Genomic DNA, 27,555 nt, shown 5'->3' on the forward strand with positions numbered 1-27,555 from the left:
TACATTGACTAAAATGTGGGGGGGTTAGACATTCCATCAATTAATAAACTTTGTTGCCAGGTGTAATCGAGGCTCCATTTGTAATAATTTTTCGTTATTTTAAAGTAAGATTTCTAATTATTTGAATGAATGTTTAATCAGTTGTATATATATTTTGTTTTAGATTATGTAAATTTCCGGGGAAAAAAACTATTTTTGCAATTTAAAATTTTACACAGGCTTGTAAAACAATAAACAAAAATAATAAAATTTTAGAGTTGAAACAACTTAAAGAGAGAAAGGACATTGTTAAAGCTTTGTACACTGTTACTATTGTTGAAGAATGCGTTAAAATTATCAATATATCAAATTTTAAGTCATAGTGTGTCTACATCCAACATAAAATTTCTAAATCAGGATTTTCTTTTCAAATTATTTGGTTTGTAAAACCTAAATGTTCTTTTTCAACATTAAACTGTCGTCCATATTAAAGAGATTTTTCTACGAATAATCTCTTCTACAATATACACTACTTACATTTTCAATATGTAAAGGATATAGTACCTATATATACATATATATACATATATATACATATCCGGGCACTTCTGCTTTTTATTGAATAAATCTCTTTGTATAGAACAATCATAACACATCCAATTCATTGCAAAAACTGAATTTGTAGAAAAAAAAGTGAAAGTCTATGATTTTTGAAACTAGGTAGTCATCACAATAATGATTCTCATAAAAAGATAAAGACTATACTAGTAAATATTTTTAGGAAACAATTTCAATCATACTATTGTAAATTTGTGCACAGCAAACTTTTTCTCTTATTTGCTTAATTTTTTCTTATAATCAGCAAATGATAATTTCTTTTTGGATCTTATTGTCTGTACATGTTGCTGAGAGTTCAGAACATCTTGTGTTGGCTCAATCGTTGATTCTGTACTATCTGTCATAATTGAAGGGGTTGATGATCTAGAAATAATGTCACTAGTTTGTTGTAAAGTCCCAACAATCTCATGCTCTTTTAATGTATCTTTTACAGCAGGAGAAATACCCGTTGAACTCAATTTCTTGAAAGAAGTAGAATTAGCAAATTTGATATTCTGAATTTCATTTTTCTTATTATTATCATTATCCAGATCAGAAATATCCACCAGTAATTCAATAGGTGTAGATAGTTCATTAATATTATCTACTTTATCTTCATTGTAATGTAACAATTTTGAAAAACCATTTTTTTGATGATGTCTAGTCTGTTGTATATTTCCTGTTAAAAACCGTCTTCTTTTGAATGCTAAAACAGTATCAATATGACTTTTATTCAACTTTCCAATAGCTGATAGATCAGTTTCGTTTTGATCAGAAAAGAATTTACTTAAAAACTTGTCAAATTCTTCTTGTTGCAACTTATTGTCAACAACCAAACGTTGAAGTATTGGAGGTTCCCTCTTTTTCTGGTGCGATGTTAATTTGCTAATTACCTCATTGAATTTATATCTTACATTCATTTTAGAACGAATGGATTTACAGTACGTATTAATTATTTTCTTAACTCTAAAAATATGACATTGTTTGTTATTATTACCACATGCACACTCACAAGTACTTAAAATGGCATCAATTGATTCTAATAAAATACTTTTCTCATCATTAGATAAATCTGAAATATTGGTATCATCTTTAATCAATTTTAATATTGGGTGTTTCTTATTCCATTGCCATCCTGCTTGTAGCTCTTCATTTTCTTCAATATCCTTTGTAGCACGATACCAAAACGATAGAGATCCATCTGAAGACTTCACCGTCACCAATTCTACATTGGGTTTACAACTCTTTCGTAGATATCTACTTTCATTCCCACAAAACCGTTGATCAATAACTATTGGCCACTCATCATGGAATATCACTTTTCTTTTTGGCATCCCCCATATCCGGTACTGATTTTTAGAATCTTCTAGGTACTGCTTCTTAAAATATAATTCACCTGTTGCCTCACATATAAGAGACCCCATTGAACAAAATTTTGTAGCAAAAATACCCAATTTATTAAAACCTGGAAATGTTCGTGAATAGACAATGGATGAATATGACCTCACTTCTGTACTATTATTATCTATTTTAGTTTCTTTGAACGGCAAAATAAATGAATCATTTTTATGAAAAGCTAGAAATTTTTTGACTAATGAATCCTTCAAAGAACAATTATCTATAGCAATAAATGTGGCTGGAAATGCATCTTTTGCATTAATTAAATGTTCTTTCTTTCGTATAAGGTCGTATGGGGGAGTTGATTCAACTTTGGTCTCTTTTACACCATCTCTTTGAGATATACTCCCATTCTTACTTCCAATATTAGATGGTTCACTGCTTTCTATCTTCTTTCTTTTTTTATTATTAGTTTTTGCATCATTATCTTTCGCATCACTTTCTAAAGAAAATGAAAAAAATCGTTTTCTCTGTATTTGTTTTGCTAGTTTTATATCGATATTCCTTGGATTACATACATTACAAAGGTAATTATCTGGTACTGAATCTATGTCTTTAATGCTGTAACATATTGCATGCTGCCATCTAAAACAATGATCACATTGTATTGTAAATCCGTCATCTTCATCATAACCACAGACACATGTTATTATTCCAGCATCAGGATCTACAATGTATGAGTCTGGAACTGACCATTCCTCCTTCTGCTCTGTTTCTCCCATTGTTGTATTACTTTTGCCTGATATTGATTAATTACGATGTCTAGATTTAATAATTGGTTTTTGTTTATTTAAACCAAAATTGGTTTAAGATGCTTCCTGTGTGTTAGTAATATGATATTGCATGTGACATTATTATGTTAGCTGAGACCACTTATGAAATTATTCCATTTGAAGAATTTTTTTAGCTCGTGGCTTTTCATTAAATGTAATATTAGTTATTCATATTTTTGACTTTATATTTTGTTTCTACTTATATTTCCATTTTTCTTTTAACAACTAATTTACAAATACCTATAAAGTTGATGTATCTTGATTTAAATATTTAATTAGTTCAATGTTTTGTTTATAGTTGATATTCTTCTCAGTCTATTTATACGTTATTATTTTCAAATAAATAATGGCTAATACATACATATATGTGACAGAACCTTGAACGATTAGCTAATACGTAATAAATACTAAACAGAAACAATTGGTTCTATTTAAAAACATATATCAACTTTTTATTAATTGAACTTTTTGATATTACACAACCGTTTAATTATATCTCCAATATTTTTCCTTTTTCTTTTTCTACTGTTTTTGTATTTTCATTTGAGTCAGATCAAAGTGCTGGAACAAAAAATGCAAAATACTTAAAATAATAGTAGAGCGTACTTTATAAACATATATGTATGCAAAAAAATTATCTATCTATGGGTCGAGCAAATAAATTTCAATTGTAAACTTCTATTGGAACCAATCTATCTGCATTATAAAACCAATTGTTTGAGTCAACTTCCTCAGATAACCATTCAGTTGCAAAAAGTACCAAATGACCCTTAATCTTTCTTAATAATTTGAGTGCATCCTGCTTGTCAAATATTGGGTCATTATATCCAGTAAAAAGCTCGTTTAAGTGGTATGATGGAAAATTAGCTCTTTCTTTAAGGACTATAGAACTTGTATTCTCCTGCTTTCCTTCATCATTTGAAGAACTCAAAGTACTTTTGGCGTCATGATTCTTCTCCATAGTAGTTCCACTCTTTATTGATTTGTTTTTTTCAGAATTTACTGATGGATCAATATTCTTCTTCGTAGTTTGTTTTCTTTCAAACGCATTGTACATTGCATTGAAGCTTTTATAGGCTCTCCATGTCGTAACAGAATCGTCAGGTTGGCAATGAAATACCATTCTAAAAATTGTTGTATTTTTAACGGCTGTACAAAACCAAATATCTTCAAAAAACTCAGGACATATTGGGTCACTAAATGAATATGGATCTACAAAATTAAGATTTAATATGCTGTCTATAGCCCTTTCTTCTCTGTAATAAATATTTGAAGGCAACTGTTTTCTTAAAAGATTTTCTAACTCCTCATCTCTATTATCTTCATTATCAGTACAAAACTCCTGAATATTGGATTTTTCAGTAATTGAATCTGATTCAATCTTAATACCGGATAACTCATTAAGATTCCTTCCCGAACTTTCTTTATGATTAAGGTATTGCAAGTAATGAATTCTTTTTAACATGTCCCATTTATCTTCCTTACAGACCGATTCATCATTAATATAAGCCACCAAATCTTCTTTAAATGGTAAGAACAAATTACCAATTTCTTCACCTTCTACATTTTCAGTAATTGTTTTTTTAAATGTCATTAAAGCTTTTGCCCATTTTTGTAATTGTTTTGTGACTGAACTTTTAAATTCGTCTGTTACTTTATTCCATTCATCAGGACCATCACCATTAACATCGTCCTCATGCTCATGATTGTTGGTCAATCTTGGATCCTTACTAACCTCTTTGTTACTTTTTACCCCGGTGTTATCAATCCCCGCCCGATAATTGAAAGAATGTACCTTTTTCTTTCTGTATTTTTTAATACTAGGTATAGCCGATGGACAACCGAAGTCCTTTAAATTTAGTTCTCTTTCATATATACCTGTACTAGTATCATTTTTAACTCTTTTGTAAACTCCATAACATTCTGTATCTGTTTTATTGGAATTTATACCATATTTTTCTTTCCATGCTGGACTGTAACAGCACCCAAATACTTCTCTATATGCAAGTTCTATTAAAGCAGAATCACGAAGGTCTTTTTCCCTAACGCCTGTATCAGTTAATGTATTTAACGTTTTATAATTAAGAGTTGCTAATTTACTTAACTTGTTAAATTTTCTCTCAACAATATCGACCAAATCTATATCACATCCCATATGTTCTCTCATTAATTTTTGCCTTAATTCAAAAGGAAACTTGCCTGCTACGTAAGACTTATTGTTCATTTTAGATTTTATAGTAGCTGTATCTCTTATAATAGCAGCAACCTCGCTATCTCTATTACCTAACTGTGACCGTTCATTGATGTTTGCACTTCCTATTATACAACTTCTATCGTCAACAATCAACAATTTTGCATGAACATATAACTGTTCTGTTTTTAGAAGATTATCTGGACCAAACGTCGACCATTTTCTAAGTGAAAAGAAATGTATATATTCATGTGGATTAATTCCAAGCTTTTGTAACTTACCAAATATGGAGGTTGGCCCTCTTGAAATGCTGCAATACTGACATTGAACAATAACTCTTAAACTTGAAGCCCCCGGTTGGTCAACTGGGGAATCAAAACCTGGCATTAACGGGATAATAATAAATGCTTTCCAAGTTTTCTTTTCTACATGAGCCTTTATAATTCTATCGACTATAGCATCACCAATACGGTTTTCAATGATTACACCATCCCATGAAGAAGTAGTAACAAAGAATTGATTTTCAATATAAATATAATGCTCACTTTGTTCAATTAACTTAAGATATGCATTTTGAATCGAATGCTCGGTTTCCTTCAATCCCAAAGACCAATTACCAGCACTTCTTAGTATTTGGATTTCACATGTCGATTCGGCCTTCAAAGATTGAAAAAGAGGGGAATTAAGTAATTCCTCTTTTGAAAAATCTATTGGTGGCAGTAATAAAGGAGTAGGTCTACTCGGCCTTTTACGTCTTATTACATAATTCCACCGTTGAACAAAATGACGACTCATATCTCTTGCAGGTTCACCAATAATCATGGTATGTACATCATGCCAAGGCATTCGACATACCGTATTTCTATCATACATTGATTCAAAAGGTTTATCCAAGTCAATGAAATCGCTTACCCTCGCATTTGAATAATCTTTCCCAGGGAAAATTTGTTGTTTAATATCTGGACTATCATCTCTCAAAGCATGCTCTGGTGTATCATACCTTCCAAAACAAAGATCAATACCACCCATAAAAGCTATTGTATTATCTATCACAGTGAATTTTTCATGATGAGCCCAGAAAAATATATTTTGCCTCCATTGGTTGGGTGATCTTATGATGTAGACATTTTTGTGTAATGTCAAAAAAGAATGCTTTGTCCAAAGACTATCAGTTCCTACTGTCTTACCAACATTACGATAGACAATAATGAATATTTTAACACCTTGTTCGGCTTTCTTCTTTAGAATTCGATCAATTCTGTATTCTTGATTTCCAGAAACAGGACGTCTTAAATAAAGTTCTGGAGATAACCACCAATCGTGGATATATATTACATCTTCTGCCTCCAATAGTGCCAAACTTAACGACCAAAAATAATCTCTTCCATCAACTAGAAATTTAGCAAATGCATTTTTTCTAACAGGTGCAAAACTATCAAATCTTTTAGGACCAACCCAAATACAATTTCTTGTCATCTTAGCAATTGATGATACCCAAAGTCTCATGGATAACTCAGACTTACAAAGAAATGTCAACTTTCTCTCAGCATTAGTTAATTTTATAAATAGATTAGTTGAAATTTTCTTTATTTTTTCCAAGTCCCATTCCATATCATCATCTACATTGTTCATGCTAATATTTCGTTTATCTTTTGAATCATCACCACTGAATGTATAATTAAACTTTGAGTCCAACAAAAACACTTCAAGGGGAGTAGTAGAAAATATATCAGAGACATACATAATATAAGAATCTCTAATTAGACACCACTTAGTTGTGTGTCTTTGAACTATTTCCTTTACTGAACTTTTAGTCAAGTATGGAACCTTCCAACCTTGTGCAGTGGCAGAAGTACTGTTCATTAAAATACCCTGTTTCCCTTTATAGCCTTCCTCATATGAAAGCAAATTACTAATTGTTGAAAATTCATAATACTGAATCAATAAATTTGCTTCAGGTCTTAGGCATAATGCAAGGTTTAGCAAACGAAAATATCTTTCCAACAATTTTTCCATAGGTTGCTCGTAATCATCTGGTTCATTTATCAAGTCTTCTAAATGCTTTAGATGTACATTGTTGATATCAAATAACAATTGAGAATTCAAGGAGGTACTAGACACCGACAATTCCGAAGATGCTATAGAATTTCTTGAGGATATTCCAACACCTGGATCCTTTTCATTATATTTGCTATCGTGCGAACTTTTTTTCTTTTTATGAGGAAATTTTGGTAATAAGAGTCTAGCCTTTCTATCGGTACTCAATATATCTTGAACTGCATATTGAATACTCAAGGCTTTCAATCGGTTATGCAATTCCATCATAGAACCATAGGTTTTAATTATTTTCCATTTTGATCTGTAATCATCAATACCATATTCAAGACTGATTTCAAATAATCTTTTCTTGCTGTACGTATTCAAATCCTTTATATCATTTATCCTATTTCTAAAAAACCTAGCCGATATGATACTTCCAGTGTCACTCTGCCGCCTACTAGTATTTCTTCTGGATAATTCAGTGTCATCGTTTTCTTCTTCATAATTTACATATTGGTTTATGTCTTTTAAAGGCCGTATTTTAACATCTAACATTGCAAGCAAAATAGGAACTCTTTTACGACCATGTGAATCCTTAAGAAAGTTTGTCCCTGCAAACAGTGAAGCAGGTCCACCGGCCAAAAGAGATGCTATTAAATCAGAAGCAAGTCTTTTTGTTCTCAATTCTTGATCATCTGGTGCATATATTGGATGGGGTGTTTTTCTCTCTTTGAAGGAAAAAGCTCCACTATTTCTAATTCTTGGAGTTATTCGCAAGGTGTTTCCAAGTTCTTGAATATTGTTGACAAATGAGGGTATCCTTCTATCAAAATTACCGTATTTTTTACAGGTATTACTTTCGTGTATATCATTTGTACCAGCGTTTCTAACGTTTCCAATGTGGTGTTGCTGTTGACTATTATTTACATTGTTACTAAAGATAGGGCTAGTAAAAGTTTTTAGTTTCTGAAATGAATTTTGGCGTACTGGAGACGTAGGAAATTGAATGTTACCGATATTAAACCCTGCACTTCTTCGTTTCCATATCGAGTTAGGTAAAGTTTGTGGAGCCAAATTTTTCAAAATAGCTTCTTCGTCGTTTGTTTCATTTACTTCCTCAGCAGTGTTTACTTGGTTATCTGTTTGTTGGATGAGATTAGTTGTTTCTTTTAAAATGGGTGCGGAGTTACTTACTGTTTGTGCAATTACATTATCCCTATCATTATCATTATCATTTATTATCATTATAATCTATATTTATCAGTTTGGTATTGCCATCTATATCTGATGACTCCATTTATTTATTCTTTCAAAATTTGAATCGACCTTTATCGTTTTTCTCTTTTCTTTGTCCTTTTCTTTTAATTTTTTTTTAAGAAGTTTGTAGGTATCTACGATAATCAACTTTTAAGAAAAACTTAAACTGGTTTAAATGTTAAAGCTTTTGACCCAAGTATAACCCAAGTATAACATATATATGTATATGTATTTAAATTCTCTACTACTTGAGAGCCATGCCCATTTGACGGATTGTCTTTAAGAAGTCCGGGCCGGCTTTAAAATGTGTTGATAATATTTTTCTATGTATACTCCAAACGGCAATAAACAGTAATAAAACGATCAAATAGAGATGATTTCGATATACGTCGCGTACTTTTTTCTTTTAGTGTGTGGAAAAGTCCAGGACTGTTTTGTTTTTTCTCTTTTTTCCCCAAATGGAAATTATTTATTTTTTTTTTTTCATGAAAAAAACAAAATTGAACAAATTGAAAATTTGTTCGAAATTCACAGGGGCGCACCAAAAAAACAAAAAATCTTTCATTTTCCAACAAAGAAAAAACAACGCCTCTGAAACTTAATGATGTTTTTGACCCCATTGAAATAAACGTTAAAAACTCCAAATTCCATCAAAATAGAATAGTTTTTTTATTGGAAGGCTCTCTAATAAAGCAAACACCACCTCTGTTTTATCTTTGAATCAATTATAGCATTCGTAGGATGCAACCATGCTTCCTTGATCGGGTTAAACAGCCCATATACCACCCCACTTTACCACAATTAATGATGGCTAATTGGATGGGTCCTCGAACATTAATACGAATATGAATAAATTGTTCAGTTATATTGATGTATCTAACGTTTCTGATTCCAACGTTCCACCCCGTGTCCCCACCTAAATTGAAATTTCAAAATACCACTCCTATCCGTTTCTTTGGTTATAATGATATCCAAACTGGTGTTGATCGTATTGCTTTCTTTAGCTATAGTTTATTTGAACCTGCTGCTCAATGATTTGTTCAATAGATCCGTTTCCATAAATAACGCTAGTATAGTCGGTTCGTTTGTCGATTTCAAAAACATGTTTATTTGGAATGGTTGATTCGCATGATATCTTCGTTCGACGCCTTCTGACGCTTAAAAAAAACTACCATTATTATGGATGCTTACAATAAAGGGAAGTAAGTCTGCACAATTTTTTAGTCTTAATACCTGCTCAAGTTTGAACCTGCTAAGTATTCTAATTTATAGTCACATTCGAATAACTCATTTAACCATTTAATTACTTTACAAGAAGATTCGTTATTCTTTTGTGCGGTTAATAAACTAATGTGATCTGTTTTTAACGTAAAGTGCATGCCATAAAGCATATATTTAAAATGTGATAATGCTTCGACGATGGCTAAATGTTCATAATTACTGACAGAGTAGTTTTTTTGAGCGCCTTGTAATATCTTTGAAAAATAACCTACGACACCTATAATTTTTCCTTGCTCATTTACTTCTTCAAGTACAGCACCTAGTCCATTTTTTGAAGCGTCAGTTGTTAATCTGTAATGACCATCGTGTTTAAAGGAGACTAATATTGGGTTTGAGATTAGGTGTGACTTTAATGTGTTAAAGCTCTCATCTTGATCCGTCGACCACTTACTTTTACCATGTATGTAATCCTGAATCGGTTGTTGTATGCGAGAACAGCGGGATATAAAGCGTCTGTAATAATTTATCATACCCAAAAATCTTTGAGCTTCTTTGACTGTTCTGGGCTTGGGGAATTGTTTTATAGCTGCACATTTCGAAATCAACGGTTAAATTTTATTAGGAGGGATAGTGTATCCTAAAAATTCAACTGACTTAACGGCAAAGTTACATTTTTTCTTTTTTACAATTAGACCTTCTAGTTGTAACCTTTGCAATACGATGTCTAGATGTTTCCAATGTTCATTTAAAGTACGGGAATGAACTAAAATGTCGTCGAGGTAAACACAGACATATGGTAAGTCCTTAAATAAATCGTCTATTCGACGAGCAAATGTGCTTGAATCATTAACAAGACTGAACGGCGTGACGGTATTCTCATACTTTTCATTGGGGGTGACAAAAACAATCTTAAAACAGTCATTCATTTTCATGGGTATTTGATGATAACCTGAGTGGAGATCTAGCGTTGAAAAATTTTTTGATGAGTCAATCTTAGTTAGTATATTGTAAATTCTGAATAATGGGAACGAGTCTTTAACGGTTGCGGTATTTAAAGCTCTATAGTTCACATGCATATGGTGGTTTTGATGGGGCTATAAACTTTTTTTGAAAAGATTAGCGACAACTAGGTCTATTTCTTGTTCTAACTTTGGTATAGTTTGGTATAGTTGTCTTCTGGGTAGACATGCACTAAGTTTAATTTCAATTTCATGTTTGACCTTTAAAAATCCAGCAAACTTCTTTGGTGGTAAATCATTACGGACCGTGGCGGAAAATGTTTTTTAACCAGCAGGGTAATTTATCAGAACGATCATCAGTACCAATTTTGGAAACCTTTATAGCAACCATAACGCCAGTATTATCTGCATCTAATTCTTCAGTACCATTTTTTGTTATTACAGATACGGTATATTCAGGAACGGGTTTCTTGTTGTTCAATATCTTATGGGGCAGCAGGTGAGATGATATTATCGGATGCCCAATTATAATTTCAAAAGCGATAGCATCTGTTATGTATACGGGTGTTTAAATCTTTATATCATCAAGTTCGAGTGAAATTTCAGCAAATTCATTAGTATAGGAAGATTTGAATGATATGACACCTCTAAAACGGAATGGCGGAGCGCTAGAACAAGTTAGCTTAAGATTGTTAGCAATACCGACTCTAATGGAAAATGTGGAGGAACCTGTATCCACTAAAACATTAACAGGTTTCTCTTTAATAAACATTTTAACTTGGCAACTGTTGCCTACGAGTGGATGAGAAGCAGACTAGTGTAACGGTGTCATTATGGGATTGTTCCTAGTTATCAGTGGTTATTACTCGCCTTGTGGTTAGGGCAGTCACTGTAGCGGTGTGATGGTTTGTAGCAGTGAAAACACGAGCCATGGTTGACACAATACTGACGAGAGAGACGCTTATTTGATTGCTTTTTTGCTTGGGATGATTTTTGATTTCCCTTTCTGCCCCCTCTTCCTTGTGAACGATGAACAATAGCGACTTGAGGGTGATGATCAGTAGTAGAGTCCATGGGGACTGGACTAAGAGCAGCAGTCATATGGATGTCTCCATCCATATCATAAGTGTTGAAAGTATGGAAAGAACGGTTAGTGATAGAAGCTGTTTCACTGGCAGCTTCCACAGCAGCATCAACAGTGGTAGAACGAGCTAGAACTACCATACGTGCGGTATCAGGAGCAAGCCCGCGATAATAAAAAAGCAATTCTCTCTTGGGGGTCCAAATGTTTGAGGCATCAAGGCTAATAGTTGTGAAAACTTTTGATTATAAGCATCAATGCCAACGGTAGCTTCTTTCAAGCGTTGGAACGCATTGAGGATGGCATGAGGGTCGATTATACCAATAAACTTATTTTTAAAATCCACAAGAAATTGTTCATAGTAATGTTGGTCATGGTTACGGATCTATTGAACATACCATTGTACAGCGGGTCCAGTTAAGTTACGGCCAAAGAAAGCAATACGATCCACATCTGTTTGGAGGTTTCGAGCATAAAGTTGTGCTTCGACGGTAACGAAGAAATCTGGTAGTTTAAATAAATCATAGCGGCCAGAGAAACGCATTGGAACAGTACTGTAGTATTTGGAATCGGATGGGACTGGAGCGGGAGCAGAAGTAGGATCAGAGGTCGGGTTAGTGGTTGAAGTAGGAGTAGTGGTTGGTGCGGTGGTATAATGTTCCGTGACTGTAGATGCATCAATGGCGTCTAAAAATTCGTTCATATTTAAATTATTTAAGGACATAGCAGGATAAACGCTACCAGTTGTTGTAATATGAAGTGATCGGATCCTTTATATATTTCGGGAAAGCGCAAATAAGATTAACAGTTATTCAAATAATTGAGACAGTAATCAACTATAGGCGATAATATCATTACTAAAACGGTCCTATATATTGAGTGGCTTTATATCGAGCTAATATATATATTCGAAGTTACTTCTTGTTACTTGCTTGTTGTTCTATTTTGTTTATACATGATATATAGGTTATTTACAAGAAAAGGTTGTGGAAGATGATCTTTTATCTCCAGAAAACGTTGTCCTTTTATATGTTTTCTTGAGCTCGATCTGTTGGAATTTGGAGCTCTTAGCGTCCATGTTAATGGTAGACATCATTAAATTATAGATGCTTGTTGTATTTTATACTAAATACATGTATATATTTATTATATAGTATATACGGTATAAATTCTTTTTTTTACTTTGACTCTTCTTTTAAGATTTTCATTTCTTTTCGAATCTCTGAAAAATACTGTTGGTGGAAAATAAAATGTCTTCCTGATATTATGGTATATCCGTACACCACATAATATACAGAAAAACTAATTAAAAATAATTCTTATGGAAATGATAGTAATAAACTCTCATTTTCCAACACGATCAATTATTCAGACTTGTACATTAATGACCTTACTGATTCAAACCCTAAAATTTATTAAACTAATTCAGGTACATTAGGGAATTAGTAATACACGTGGGACTTATTAAAACAATAGGTAAATTCTAGATTTGCCAAAATTTTATGTAATCCAATCTCTTTATTATGCAGCATCTAATGTTGTAGCACGTGTATGGCTTATTAAGACAATAAATAGTTCTAGATTCATTCAGGATCTTATGTAATATTGATGGTTATAACTATTCTATTCCACAATGAAGACTGTTGTAGTATGGTGTGGTGAAGTTCTTTGTGTATTCCAGGGAAGCGCAAATAATATTAATAGTAATTCAAATAATCGAGACAGTAATCAACTATAGTCGATAGTATAATTACTAAAACGGTCTTATATATTAAGCGGCTTATATCGAGCTAATGTACTTATTCGAAGTTACTTGACTTGTTACTTGCTTGTTCTATTTTGTTTATACATAATATATAAATTATTTACAAGAAACGATTATGGAAGATGATCTTTTATCTCCTGAAAACGTTGTCCTTTTATATGTTTTCTGGAGCTCGATCGATTATTCAGATTACTACATTAATGACTTGACTGATTCAAACCCTAAAATTTATTATATTAATTTAGGTGCACTACTGGATTAGAACTGCATCCCAATTCTCTAATCATGGTGATTAGTAATACACGTGGGACTTAATAAAACAATAGGTAAATTCTAGATTTGCCAAGATCTTATGTAATCCAATCTTTTTATTATGCAGCATCTAATGTTGTAGCACATGTATGGCTTATTAATACACTAATTGGTTCTAGATTCATTCAGGATCTTATGTAATCTTGATGGTTATAACTATTCTATTCCACAACATCTTCCTCTCTCTCTTGGGAACCTTGTTTCCATAATTGTACGAAATTGTCAATTAAAGATTGACCAATATTTGTTGGGAGTAAGTTAAATTCTTCTACTGGATATTCTACTGTAATAGTCGGATCAACATCTTCCATATGACAATAAAACACTTTGTTATCTTTATCGTAACCGACTACATTAATAATTTCATGTACTCTTAATTTCCTTTCGGCAGCAGTATTAGGCGGATCTTTTGGATAGCGGTCTTTTCTACGTTTTAACGGTTTTAATTTCTCAACATTAATAACTCTGTGAGTCTTTTTCGTCGAAGGTAAATCTAATTCGTAAGCATTGTCATTTATTTTCTTAACTACCTTAAATGGGCCAACGTATATGGGTTGTAGCTTTAGATATTGACCTCTCTTAAAATAAGCATCACGATGTAGCAGTACAAAATCACCAATTTCAAAGGTAACTTCCTTCCTCCCTTTGTTATGTGTAACTTCCATGTTGATCTGATTCTCAGTTAAGAAATCTTTTGTGCGTAAAGTAAGTGCTTTCAACTTTGTGGCTAGTTCTTGTGTTGAATCATGACGGGAAGAAACAGCATCTCCTGTAACTATGATTGGTTCATTAGGGATGTATCCAATATCTACTTCAAAAGGAGCTGTCTTGGTTACGCGATTGGGAGTAGAGTTATAGACGAATTCGATGTGAGGAAGTAAACGATCCCATTGTCTATGATTGTTACCAGTATAAGTCTTTAATAACCTATTAAGGATCTGTATTGTACGTTCAGTTTGACCATCTGTTTGTGGGTGATTTGCTGTGGACATTTTCAATTTTATATTCAACCTTTTTGCCATTTCTTGGTATTCTGTAGAGGTAAAACGAGGGTCTCTATCTGAAGTAATGGAATATGGAAATCCATGGTAAGCGAAAATATAACGGAATAAAGCATTAATAACGGAAGTAGTATCAAATGGGTAACTACCAGCAATTAAGTGAGTTCTTTTTGAAAACATGTCGACTACAACCATAATCATGTCGTTACCTTGTTCTGATTTAGGTAAACCAGATACAAAATCTATGCTAATATTTAACCATCGACCTTCGGGAACTTCAGAAGGCATCAATAAGCCCTGTCTATTAGGGCGATGAGATTTAATCAACTGGCATTGTATACAGGAAGAGACATATTCATTAACAGAGTGGTGTAATTTTGGCCAATAATAACGACTTGCAATTTTATTGTATGTAACGGTTGAACCGAAATGACCACCATAAAGGCCATGGTCGTGATATATTCGAAGGACTTCATTTCGTTTAGCGTCGGGAACAACATAGCGTTCTTTAAAGTAAATAATATTGTCATTAATTGTAAAACAATGGCGAAAGGTTCTTGATAAGTTCAATTTCTTCATATATTTCTTGAACAATGATGAGTTGCAAATGGGTAAGTCTTTTGTATCAAGTTTGGTAATATAAACAAAACAGGCAGCACATAATGGGTCAGCTAGGTATTCTTCGTACCAATTTTTCGGATCTAATGTGACGGCAGCATCTTCAATAGCAGCAATATTGTAATCTGCTCTGGAAATAGCATCAGCTACTACATTCTTTGGACCTGCTAAGTATTCTAGTTTAAAATCATATTCGGCTAATTCATTTAACCATTTAATTACTCTACGAGAGGGTTCTTTGTTCTTTTGTGCCGTTAGTAAACTAATATGGTCTGTTCTCAATATAAAATGCATGCCATGAAGCATATATTTAAAATGTGATAAGGCTTCGACAATGGCTAGGAGTTCAAGATCTCCAGCAGAGTAATTTTTTTGAGCGCCTTGTAAAGTTTTTGAAAAATAACCCACGACCCCGAGAATTTTTCCTTGCTCATTCACTTCTTCGAGTACAGCACCTAATCCATTCTTTGAAGCGTCGGTTGTTAATCTGTAATGACCATCGTGTTTAAAGGAGACTAATATTGGGTTTGAGATTAGGTGTGACTTTAATGTGTTAAAGCTCTCATCTTGATCCGTCGACCACTTACTTTTACCATGTATGTAATCCTGAATCGGTTGTTGGATGTGAGAGCAGCGGGGTATAAAGCGTCTATAATAGTTTATCATACCCAAAAATCTTTGAGCTTCTTTAATTGTTCTGGGAGTGGGAAATTGTTCTATAGCTGCACATTTCGAGATCAACGGTTGGATTTTATTAGCAGAGATAGTGTATCCCAAAAATTCAACAGATTTAGCGGCAAAGTTACATTTTTTCTTTTTTACAATTAATCCTTCTTGAGTTAACCTTTGCAATACGATGTCTATATGTTTCCAATGTTCATCAACGGAACGGGAGTGAATTAAAATATCGTCGAGGTAAACACAGACATATGGTAAGTCCCTAAATAAATCAGCCATATAACGAGCAAACGTGCTTGGAGCATTAACGAGACCAAACGGCATGACGGTATATTCATACTTTCCATTAGGAGTAACAAAAGCGGTTTTGAAACGATCGTCCATTTTCATAGGTATTTGGTGATACCCTGAGTGGAGGTCCAAAGTTGAAAAAATGGTTGAAGAGCCAATCTTGGCCAATAGGTTGTCGATTCTAGGTAATGGAAACGGGTCTTTGATTGTCACAGTATTTAGAGCTCTGTAGTCCACACATAAACGATATGTACCATCTTTCTTTTTAACTAGAACCACTGGTGAACTACAGGGTGACTTGGAGGGTACAATGAATTTCTTTTCGAGAAGGTCGGCAACGATCAGGTTTATCTCTTGTTCTATTTTTGGTGTCGTCTGATATGGCTGTCTTCTAGGCAGGCGTGCACCCGGCTTAATTTCGATCTCGTGTTCAACCTTTGGAGGTTCAGCGAATTTCTTAGGTGGTAAATCATCGCGGACCGTAGCAGAATATTTCTCTTTTAACCAGCGAGGTAGTTTATCAAATCGATCATCTGTATCTGTTTCAGAAATCTTTATAGCAAACACAGCAGCAGCATTTTCAACATCTAATTCTTCGGTATCATTCTCGGTAAGTACGGATACAATGTATTCAGGGACCGGTTTCTTGTTATTTAATATCTTGTGGAGCAGCGGGTGAGATGATATAATCGGGTGTCCTATTATGATTTCAAAAGTAATAGCATCAGTTATGTATACGGGTGTTTTAATTTTTATGTCATCGAGTTCAAGTAAAATTTCGGTGGATTCGTTAGTGTATGACGATTCGGATGATACAACACCTCTAAAACGGAATGGCGGAGCGGTAGAACGTGTTAACTTGAGGTTGTCAGCAATATCGGCTCTAATAAATGATGTGGGGGAACCAGTATCCACTAAAACATTGACAGGTTTTTCTTTAATAAACATTTTAATTTGGCAACTGTTGCCTACGAGTGGATGGGGAGCGGACACGATGGGAGCTAGTGTGACGGTGTTGTTGTGGAATTGTTTTTCATTTGGGACTGCTCGCCTTACGGTTAGGGCAGTCACTGTAGCGGTGTAATGGCTTGTAACAATAGAAACATAAACCATGATCAATACAATATTGACGAGAGGGACGCTTAATTGGTTGTTTGTTTGCTTGGGAAGATTTGTGATTTCCCTTTCTGCCCCCTCTTCCGTGTGAACGATAAACAGCAGCAACTTGAGGATGATGATCAGTAGTAGAGTCCATAGGGACTGGGTTAAGAGCAGCGGTCATATGGATGTCTCCATCCATATCATAGGTGGTGAAGGTAGGAAATGAACGGTTGGTGATGGAAACTGTTTCACTGGCAGCTTCCATAGCAGCATCAACAGTGGTAGGGCGAGCTAGAGCTACCATACGGGCAGTATCAGGAGTAAGACCGCGATAATAAAAAAGTAATTCTCCCTTGGGAGTCCAAATGTTTGGAGGCATCAAAGCTAATAGTTGTGAAAACTTTTGATTATAAGCGTCAATGCCAACGGTAGCTTCCTTCAAGCGTTGGAACGCATTGAGGATGGCATGAGGGTCGATCATACCAATAAACTTATTTTTAAAATCCACAAGGAATTGTTCATAGGAATGTTGGTCATGATTACGGATCCATTGGACATACCATTGAGCAGCGGGTCCAGTTAAGTTTCGGCCAAAAAAAGCTATACGATCCACATCTGTTTGGAGGTTTCGAGCATAAAGTTGTGCTTCGACAGTAACAAGGAAATCTGGTAGTTTAAATAAATCATAGCGACCAGAGAAGCGCATTGGAGCAGTACTGTAGTATTTGGAATCGGATGGGACTGGAGCAGGAGCAGAAGTAGGGTCAGCGGTTAGGTTAGTAGTTGGAGCAGGAGTAGTGGTTGGTGCGGTGGTATGATGTTCTGTAGCCGTAGATGCATCAATAGCGTCTAAAAATTCGTTCATATTTAAATTATTCGAGGACATGATGAAATAAACGCTACCAGTTGTTGTAGTATGGTGTGGTGAAGTTCTTTGTGTATTCCAGGGAAGCGCAAATAATATTAATAGTAATTCAAATAATCGAGACAGTAATCAACTATAGTCGATAGTATAATTACTAAAACGGTCTTATATATTAAGCGGCTTATATCGAGCTAATGTACTTATTCGAAGTTACTTGACTTGTTACTTGCTTGTTCTATTTTGTTTATACATAATATATAAATTATTTACAAGAAACGATTATGGAAGATGATCTTTTATCTCCTGAAAACGTTGTCCTTTTATATGTTTTCTGGAGCTCGATCGATTATTCAGATTACTACATTAATGACTTGACTGATTCAAACCCTAAAATTTATTATATTAATTTAGGTGCACTACTGGATTAGAACTGCATCCCAATTCTCTAATCATGGTGATTAGTAATACACGTGGGACTTAATAAAACAATAGGTAAATTCTAGATTTGCCAAGATCTTATGTAATCCAATCTTTTTATTATGCAGCATCTAATGTTGTAGCACATGTATGGCTTACTAATACACTAATTGGTTCTAGATTCATTCAGGATCTTATGTAATCTTGATGGTTATAACTATTCTATTCCACAACAAAGACAACAAATACCTGGTTTCGTGGTCTAGTTGGTTATGGCATCTGCTTAACACGCAGAACGTCCCCAGTTCGATCCTGGGCGAAATCATTTTTTGAAAATTAATATTTTAATATCATGTTATACGAGGTACATAAGTAGTGTAATTTTGTTTTAATTATAGTAAGTGTAATAGATGAAAACCTATTACGAGAGACATACTCTTCTAAAATACTAAAGTAAATAGATAATTCCTCCTTATTGTCCATAATAATGTCAGGGCTTGATATTTCCTACTAGGTGTCATCATAGACAATCTTCTAAATTCTTGATTGTTGATAAATTTGCTACTTTTTTTTTTCATATTTATCAGTATTCATATTATGCCTATCTGTATATTGATTTATCCAGAATACGCCTTTCATATTAGTATGCATGACATGTCATATATAGTTTTCTGGGAAAAGAATACTAGTATGTATTTCTCTTATATCTGAGTTCATCTACTATGAACCATATTATAATTAATGTAAATAGAGATAAGAAAAATTCCTTCCATTCTCTTCGTTGCATGAAATAAACAATTATGAAAGTATATAAATAATACATAGAGATAACAACATGCGACAAAGTATTCATTTAAAGGAGAACTTTTCATTTTTCATTTTTTTTGTTTTTTTGATCGAGAAATTCGGAGTTTTCTTCTAAAAAAATCACCAGTATTGTAAGAGGAAAGTGGAATCAATAATGTTTAATAACCGACTGTCTACAAAAAAATATTTAAAGTCATATAAAACTGTCCCTATAAAGGTTATATACCTTACATATATACATCTATAAAGCGTAGCAAAAATTATGAAACTGTAAAATTATTTCCAATTTATTTGTATTCTTTAACGCATATTTATGAAGATTTTTCATCTATCATATGCTCACAATACATTATCAAATTAATACTTAATTTATACAATTACTTAAAATTTTTTTATTTTCTTATATTAACAATCAGCAATGTATTTTCCGGTAAAATTACAAGATCTTGTCTTCTTATATCTACATTTACAAAAATAGAAATTGAACTTGTGCTCTTCACAACACACTCGTATTACTCGTATCGAAAAGCATATATTACATAACTACAAAGTGGCAAAAAAAGGAGGATTCAAGTTCCAAGAGGCACCAAAAACTACTATATTTTGTTTTCATAATCCTTCTACGTAGTTTCATTCTCTTTTTGTTTTTTACATTTTTCCCCTTATCAATTGCTTATCAACAATATCTCATCTTAAATAAATTGTTCTGGAAAATGAAAGTAAAATAGTTAAAAAAAAGATTTGAAAGTGACACTAAATGTATCTTTTATTTTTACGTAATATTTAAGCCAAGAAAATTAATTCAATCCTTAGCTCTCTGAAATACCACATACAATGACACAATCTTACAGGATAATGACTGTACAATTAATTTTCAAATTGCTGTTAATTATCTTTATTCTTTACTAGAAAAAAAGACTAAATTCTTATTATTAACTTATTGCTAACTAACAATTGAGTGAATTTAAAAAACCAAACTAGATCAGATAAAAAACAAAATACAACTAGACCAATGAATTGCAATCGTGCTTTCACTAATCACAATTCTATAGCACAAAATGATTTAAATTCAAATAAGAATGATGATAAACATAGAAATGAAGATTCATATTCCAAAAAACAGATGCAAAAACAAGAAAAAAAGTTGAACCAAGTTGAGACCTATAATGTGACTTATCCTTCCAATGATAAAAGATTGATAGATAATTCACCCACAATATTTACAGTAAAAATCCATTCAATTCTACAGAAAGATAATTTTAACGACATTAAAAAGGATATTACTGAAAATGACACTAATAAAAAGACAATGTCTGATGTAAGCTTCTCTCTAGATCATAATTTAGATGTTAATGATATACAGCAGCCGTTACAAAAAGATATTCCTCCAAAGACAGAATCGATTTCCATCAAAAAGGATAACGTCCATTCCAGTTCAATATGTCATAATTGTAAAACAGACACAACGCCTTTATGGGGACGGAATAAAAATGGCAACACCTTATGTAACGCGTGTGGGTTATTTTTAAAATTGCATGGAACTTCAAGACCCATAAATTTAAAAACAAATGTAATAAAATCAAGAAATAGAAAGTCCAATAGTCATAATAAAAACTGTGTTGTTAATAAAATACTTAAATTAAATTTCCAATCAAATCATCCTTTTTGGAATAATAACAATGATAATTTCTGTAAATCACTATCCAAACAATATATGAGAGATTTGGAAATTTTATCTTCAAGAGATTTTGATTCAGTAAAAAGATTTAAAACTTCTTTAACTAGAGATCAAAATTTTAACAAACTTGGGCCAGCATCACTAATAAAAACTACAAAGAGTATTAAACCTCTATTAAGACCTAAACCAATACAATCTGAAATAGAAAATTATTTCAACTCAAGAAGGCTTTTATACCCATCAAAATTTGAAAAAAATCGAGTAAAAGTAACTCATTATCTATTCCTTCTTTACTAGAATATAATTTTGAAAACAGTAAATCCGTTTTAGCTAATAAGAATCTGACAACATCCGATCATCACATCAAGAATAACACAAACCATAAACCTGAAAATTGCGGTTTCCTAGAGAGTGATATGGAATTTCAGAAGCATTTGATATCAACTCACAATTCAAATTTCAGTCTTTCAGAACATTTAAGTAATGAAGAAAATATGATAAAATTGCAGATACGTATACAAGAACTTGAGTTAGTTACTGATTTGTATAGAAATTATATATTTAGAATGGAAGAGAAATGCCAGAATTTAGAAGCTCTATTACGATCAACATATAATTGAAATTAAATCACATTGCAATATAATTAGTTCATAACTAGCATATACTCATATTCTCATATTTTCATATAATTGTTGTGGTTGTTATTACTATTATAGCTTATTGAATTAGTAATATTATACGTATCTAATTCTCTTAATCCTTTTGTTATTTTTTATATTCAACATCCCTTTTTATTATCTCCTTTTTTTTATTTTGTACGACTGTAATACTATATAATCGCATTGAATGCAGTCTGTACACTTGAATATCCTATCTACTTGCCTACCAACACCTTTTCTTGCTCTCTTTTCGTTATATCCTATTACTGCATCTCTAAACACAAGTAAGAAATAATTTACGGTGAAATTCCTTTAATACAAAAAAACCGAAAAAAACCTGAAAATACAAATCAATAAAAAACCGCTGTTGCAGGGGAACACACTGAACTGAACAGTACAACACTTTGCTTCATAAATGAATAGCTTTGCAGAGGTCCTATTTACTCACACCATCAAATACATAATTGTAATAGAAACCATACTACAAGATAATAAGAATACAAATGTTACCAAGAGGTTCTCATGGATTAGAAAACACTTTATTTCAATTAAAATTTACTTCTAAACAACTAAAGAAACAAGCACAAAAAGCACATAAAGAAGAGATTGCGGAAACTAATAAATTGAAAAAGATACTAAATGAAAATGAAGAAATTGCAAGACTGTATGCATCAAATGCTATACGGAAGAAAAATGAACGTGTTCAATTATTGAAACTTGCATCTCGTGTGGATTCTGTGGCTTCCAGAGTTCAAACTGCCGTGACTATGAGAAACGTTTCTCAATCTATGGCTTCTGTATGCAAAGGTATGGATAAGGCATTAGCAGGGATGAATTTACAACAAATTACTATGGTTATGGATAAATTTGAATCTCAGTTTGAAGATTTAGATACAAGCGTGAACGTCTATGAAAATATGGGCATTAGTTCAGATGCTATGATGGTTGATAATGACAAAGTAGATGAATTAATGAACAAAGTAGCGGATGAAAATGGTATTGAATTGAGACAATCAGCTAAAACAGATCAACTACCCGATATTCAAACAATGGAGACAGTTGACACTGAAAGAGAAGATAAGTTAGCTCAAAAATTAAAAGCTTTACGTGGATAACTATATGTTGGGCTGTTTCAAGCTCCATATTATTATAAGGTTCGTGAATGAATAAAAAGCTTTACATCAATATGTCTACAGAAAAAGAAAATACGTTATGCGAGTATACCGTTTATATAATCTTTACATATACGCACGATATTCAATTTTTTGGAATAATTAATGTACAGTATTTTATGTAACAATTTTATGTTCCTGTTTCTATATGAATTAACGCATTGGCATTGGCATTGGCATACCTCTACCTCTACCTCCTTGTGGTGGCATCATATTAGCATTTGCACTAGAACTTTCCTTATTTGTAATTGTTTCATCAACTGACAAGATTAAATTAGTTGCTTCTGTGGCACTATTCAAAGCATTAATTTTAACTAAGGCAGGTTCCCATACAAATTTAGAAAAGTTATCACCAATACTCTCAGTTTCAAAATCAACACCATACCATTTTTCACCTTTACTATGAGCTAATCTTAACTTGTTTAAAATTTCAATACCATCAAAGCCTGCATTTTCACACAGTTGTCTTGGAATAACTTCCAAAGCTCTAGCAAATGCATTGATTATTAATTGTTGCTTACCAGCAACTGATTTGGAATAATCTCTTAGATATTTAGAAATCTCCATTTCAATAGCACCACCACCTGCAACTACAACTTTATTTTGCAAAGCTCTTTTAACAATCATAATTGCATCATGTAAAGATCTTTCAACTTCAGCAATAACTTGTTCAGCACCACCTCTTAAAAGTAATGTACATGTCTTAGCCTTTGGACAACCTTTAAATAAATTATAACGTTCTGAACCTATTTGCATTTCTTCAAAAAGATCACATGTACCTAAGTATTCTGGCTTAATATCAGTTGTGGTAGATTGAATAGAACCACCAACTGCTTTAATAACACGATCCATATCATCACCAGAGACTCTACCTGCACAGAAAATATTTCTATCGGCAAAATATTGAGTAGCTAAATCACCAATTGGCAGCTTAGATAAAACAATATTGGCTCCCGTCTCCTCAATTTGCTTCAACTTATCTAAAATGATCTGCCATTCTGCATCCACTATAGCCTGATAATCTTCAACATGCTCAACACGGACTTCGGCATTATCCTTCTCAGCTTTTAATTCCAATTCTACGTTCAAACTTAAAATTTTAGGATTGATGAATTTTTTTGGTTGTTGTTCAAACCCAGCGTAGGAAAATGTCTTTTTAAAGGCGACACCATCCACAAATATAGACTCTTCCATGGAACCACCCGCAATCTTCTTAATACCAATCAGTTTGTCATCTAAATCGTCTCTATCTAAAGCTAAAACTGCGTCTACACACATTTTGACAAAAAAATCAGCGTTTTTGTAAATCAACTTAGAACTCATTGCAGTTCTTGCGCAACGTTCCAATAATTCCCTAGTGTTTGAGTTCTCTTTAGAAACATCAACAGCTAACTCATTGATTTTTTCGGTAGCCAATTTGACTGCTCTTCTATACCCTTTCATAATCAAATGAGAAGAAATGCCTTCTTCAAGGAAAGGTTTTGCCTCCTTCATCAACTCCCCAGCTAAAATAGTGACACTAGTAGTACCATCCCCAACTTCTGCATCCTGTGCCCTAGAAATATCAACCAATGTTTTTGCAGCAGGGTGAATGACATCTAACAGTTTTAAAATAGTGGCACCATCATTAGAAATAGTTGTCTTTTGATTAGAACTTACAATTAAAATATCCGACCCTAACGGACCCAACGTAGGTTTTAATGTCTCTTGAATAGCTATACATGCATTAATATTAGAGATTATCTGACCTCTACCTTGAGAAGCGTCAGTACCTTCTTTTAAAACCACAATTGTTGGAACTCTATTACCAAAATTCATCTTCAATTAATTACAAAGTTTAGATACTCTTGGTTTAATTTTTGAAATCCAACGTACAACAAATAATGTTTAAAATATTACTCTTTCAACTATAGAACTCTACTACAACTCTTAATATAGAGGTTAATTCAAACATGTAACTACTTGCGTGTAACTGCGAGTGAAAGTTTCTAGTATATACATATAGTGTGTCTTTCTACTAACCTTTTCGTTATCTAATTTTGATTTTATTTTTTTTTTTTTTCATTTTTTTTTTCGAATTAAGTAAAGGAAAATTCACCATCAATACTAAAACATTGCAAGAGAAAGAGAGTGAAGAAATTTCCAAAGAATAGCATACGAAAATACAGAGTGCCACTAAAACAGGATAAGAAAGCCTTATCTATACAAACAGCTGAAGAAAAAGAGTTTATATCTATATACAGCTCGATTTATAGATTTATCCAATCTACATACGCAGATACACACATATTTATACATATTTTATATCTAATTTTAAATTTTTTGCTATAACACACCTAATTATGTTCTTCATACAGACAAAACAGTAATATCTCCATTACTATGTCCCTCAATTAAGTACTTGTCCTTATATTGAGTTGCAGAAACCGTGGATGTATAATTGGAAGATTGTATACAGTCGACTTGTTGACAACTAATCCTATCATAGATAGATGTTTCAGCTGATGTAGAAACTATTATACGTTGACTGTCCAAATGAACATTAGAGACAGGCAATTCAAATGAAATATTGTCTAATTCATTCTTGGAACGTAAATCCCATAATTTTACAGTTTGATCGGTAGAACCGGTTATTAAATGGGTAGAATCAAAATTCAAGGCTGTGACTGCCCCATTGTGTGCTGGAATAGCTCTGATTACCTTACCTACACGTAAATCCCATAGCCTTATCATTCCATCCCTTGTGCCTGTAGCTAATGCAGTTTCAAAACATTGCAACGCACCAACAATGGGAGGATCTAATAAAGAAAATGATTGGTAATCTACTTTGGAAGTCTTTATAGAAGAAAATGTAATGTCTAAATTTTGAACACACTTTCCCGATTTCAAATCCCATTGCTTAATCGTTTTATCTCTGGATGCACTCACTAAAGTTTCACGATCTAATGATAGTGCATTTATTTCTCCTCTATGCAAATCAAACGAGTGAAGACAAGTAGGCTTATTCAACTTGATTCCATTGTTCTTACCTTCTTCAGTAGCCAAATCTAGGTTCCAAAGCCTCACAGTTGCATCTTTAGCACCACTGATAACTAAATTGAAACTAGAATCCATTTGAATACATGTAACACTAGCGTTATGGCCTTCTAAGATCCCAATCTGCTTCCTATCAGACAAATCCCATATCTTCATAGTGTGGTCCATATAACCGGCTGTTATCATTGTTCCAAAGGGGAAATCAAAATCTAGACATGTTATACCATCATTATGAGCCTTTTTGAACATAGCAACTGTAGAACCAGGTTGGTATATTTCGTGTAAGGATACAGATATATATCTTTGTTTTCTATGTGGTCCATCATAAAACTGAGACAGTGAGCCATTATTAGACATAACGTCACTAGATGTATCAGGAATAAAATTCTGAGATAATAAAGGTGAACCTATATCTGATTTCGACGGTAAACTATCAGACTTCTCATAAATATTGGAACCATATAAATCTATAGAACTCTTAGCTTCTGAAAGATATCTGTTAAGTAAATCTTCATCGCAGTTATTCTCTTCTTTATTAAAAAGATTATACTCTTTAACAAAATCTTTTCTAGTCTTTATAGCCAACACAATGTCGTCCAGTGTTATTTTATTTTGATTAAGTAAAGATATTCTATGATTCAGACCTTGCTTCAGTTTTTGTAATTTTTCAATTTTTGAATCAATGGTCTGGATATCACTTTTTGTTGAGTTTATTCGTAGTTTGATATCATCTAGAAACATAAGTACCTCTTTAGAATATTCATTTAATACATTTATAGAATAGGATCTGTTTATATTTCCCAGTTTTATATTCTCAGGTAAGTTAATATTATAATATTGCAAAATATCGTTTGCATCATTTCCATTTATCACATTTTTTTTATTAGATTGTATTTGATTCATGACAGGTAGAAGTAATTGAAACATTTGGTACAATGATGGTGTAACTTCATCATTTAAAAAGGAAATTGTAGAATCCGAGGGAAATTCATTAAGATGATTTTTATTTGGGATATTTTGTAATAAACTATCGCCAATATGCGTTAGATAGTTAAAAATAGTTTTCGAATTCAGATATGAAGAGTCAAAAAACTCCTGACAATTATCCAATGGTTCTGCATTATTATTATTAGGTATTTTATTTTTGTTTTTGGACTCTTGCAATGTAATACCAACTATATTTTGTAAGTATGATCTAGGACTTACCATTTTTTGATAAACCAATATTTGACCTCTACACTTTTCAACAATTGATAATATATACCAGAAATAAAAAATATAGAACAAAAAAAAGAAATTAATAAATAGCAATAGTAAAGTATTGTACTATAATGAACTTATTGTTGGATATGTATACAAACACACTGGTATAAAGTAATTATATATAATCTAAAACTCACTAATCTACATTTTAAATTCCGGCTATTCCGTATCTCTATGCATGTATATACGTTATATACATACACATAAGTGTATGTATATATAAAGTAAGTGAACAATCAACTTTATGATTATTACTTTCTATTTTATAGAAAGAAAAAAACTTACTATCTGATCTTTTGATCTACATTTCCCAAATAGGAAATAGTATAGATATATATTTACAACTATCATAGTGTTGCTAGTATTAGTGTTTGAAGCTATCATTATGATAAATAA

At 32.6% G+C, this 27,555-nt stretch overlaps 10 protein-coding genes and 1 non-coding gene across 11 annotated transcripts; 3 read left to right on the forward strand and 8 right to left on the reverse strand.

Annotated features, from left to right (window-relative positions):
- Positions 1-812: 812 nt before the first annotated feature.
- On the reverse strand, positions 813-2,696 carry SET3 (histone-binding protein SET3; the record flags this gene model as incomplete). Its single annotated transcript, XM_064860904.1, has 1 exon — positions 813-2,696. One exon carries the CDS (start codon positions 2,694-2,696, stop codon positions 813-815), a length of 1,884 nt encoding a protein of 627 aa, XP_064717921.1.
- Positions 2,697-3,411: 715 nt separating this feature from the next.
- SPO14 (phospholipase D) lies at positions 3,412-8,223 on the reverse strand (the record flags this gene model as incomplete). The annotated part of the gene is made up of 1 exon (XM_064860905.1): positions 3,412-8,223. The coding sequence occupies one exon, from the start codon at positions 8,221-8,223 to the stop codon at positions 3,412-3,414; it is 4,812 nt and encodes a 1,603-aa protein (XP_064717922.1).
- A 1,841-nt stretch (positions 8,224-10,064) lies between these two features.
- PWA37_004417 (reverse transcriptase family protein) lies at positions 10,065-10,532 on the reverse strand (the record flags this gene model as incomplete). The annotated part of the gene is made up of 1 exon (XM_064860906.1): positions 10,065-10,532. The coding sequence occupies one exon, from the start codon at positions 10,530-10,532 to the stop codon at positions 10,065-10,067; it is 468 nt and encodes a 155-aa protein (XP_064717923.1).
- Positions 10,533-10,983: 451 nt separating this feature from the next.
- Positions 10,984-12,220, reverse strand: PWA37_004418 (uncharacterized protein; the record flags this gene model as incomplete). Its single annotated transcript, XM_064860907.1, has 2 exons — positions 10,984-11,200; positions 11,895-12,220. The coding sequence occupies 2 exons, from the start codon at positions 12,218-12,220 to the stop codon at positions 10,984-10,986; spliced, it is 543 nt and encodes a 180-aa protein (XP_064717924.1).
- Positions 12,221-13,734: 1,514 nt separating this feature from the next.
- Positions 13,735-17,109, reverse strand: PWA37_004419 (uncharacterized protein; the record flags this gene model as incomplete). Its single annotated transcript, XM_064860908.1, has 1 exon — positions 13,735-17,109. One exon carries the CDS (start codon positions 17,107-17,109, stop codon positions 13,735-13,737), a length of 3,375 nt encoding a protein of 1,124 aa, XP_064717925.1.
- Positions 17,110-17,194: 85 nt separating this feature from the next.
- On the reverse strand, positions 17,195-18,148 carry PWA37_004420 (uncharacterized protein; the record flags this gene model as incomplete). Its single annotated transcript, XM_064860909.1, has 1 exon — positions 17,195-18,148. The coding sequence occupies one exon, from the start codon at positions 18,146-18,148 to the stop codon at positions 17,195-17,197; it is 954 nt and encodes a 317-aa protein (XP_064717926.1).
- Positions 18,149-18,794: 646 nt separating this feature from the next.
- Positions 18,795-18,870, forward strand: PWA37_004421. The gene has a single exon. It is a non-coding gene; the product is annotated as a tRNA-Val (tRNA).
- A 1,493-nt stretch (positions 18,871-20,363) lies between these two features.
- Positions 20,364-21,326, forward strand: DAL80 (Dal80p; the record flags this gene model as incomplete). Its single annotated transcript, XM_064860910.1, has 1 exon — positions 20,364-21,326. One exon carries the CDS (start codon positions 20,364-20,366, stop codon positions 21,324-21,326), a length of 963 nt encoding a protein of 320 aa, XP_064717927.1.
- An 865-nt stretch (positions 21,327-22,191) lies between these two features.
- On the forward strand, positions 22,192-22,803 carry DID2 (Did2p; the record flags this gene model as incomplete). Its single annotated transcript, XM_064860911.1, has 1 exon — positions 22,192-22,803. The coding sequence occupies one exon, from the start codon at positions 22,192-22,194 to the stop codon at positions 22,801-22,803; it is 612 nt and encodes a 203-aa protein (XP_064717928.1).
- Positions 22,804-23,013: 210 nt separating this feature from the next.
- CCT7 (chaperonin-containing T-complex subunit CCT7) lies at positions 23,014-24,678 on the reverse strand (the record flags this gene model as incomplete). The annotated part of the gene is made up of 1 exon (XM_064860912.1): positions 23,014-24,678. The coding sequence occupies one exon, from the start codon at positions 24,676-24,678 to the stop codon at positions 23,014-23,016; it is 1,665 nt and encodes a 554-aa protein (XP_064717929.1).
- Positions 24,679-25,209: 531 nt separating this feature from the next.
- PWA37_004425 (uncharacterized protein) lies at positions 25,210-27,105 on the reverse strand (the record flags this gene model as incomplete). The annotated part of the gene is made up of 1 exon (XM_064860913.1): positions 25,210-27,105. One exon carries the CDS (start codon positions 27,103-27,105, stop codon positions 25,210-25,212), a length of 1,896 nt encoding a protein of 631 aa, XP_064717930.1.
- Between the last annotated feature and the right edge of the window lie 450 nt (positions 27,106-27,555).

This window comes from Arxiozyma heterogenica (assembly GCF_036370985.1).
Source record: "Arxiozyma heterogenica strain weizmannii chromosome Unknown scaffold_5, whole genome shotgun sequence".
Taxonomy (NCBI): Eukaryota; Fungi; Ascomycota; class Saccharomycetes; order Saccharomycetales; family Saccharomycetaceae; genus Arxiozyma; species Arxiozyma heterogenica.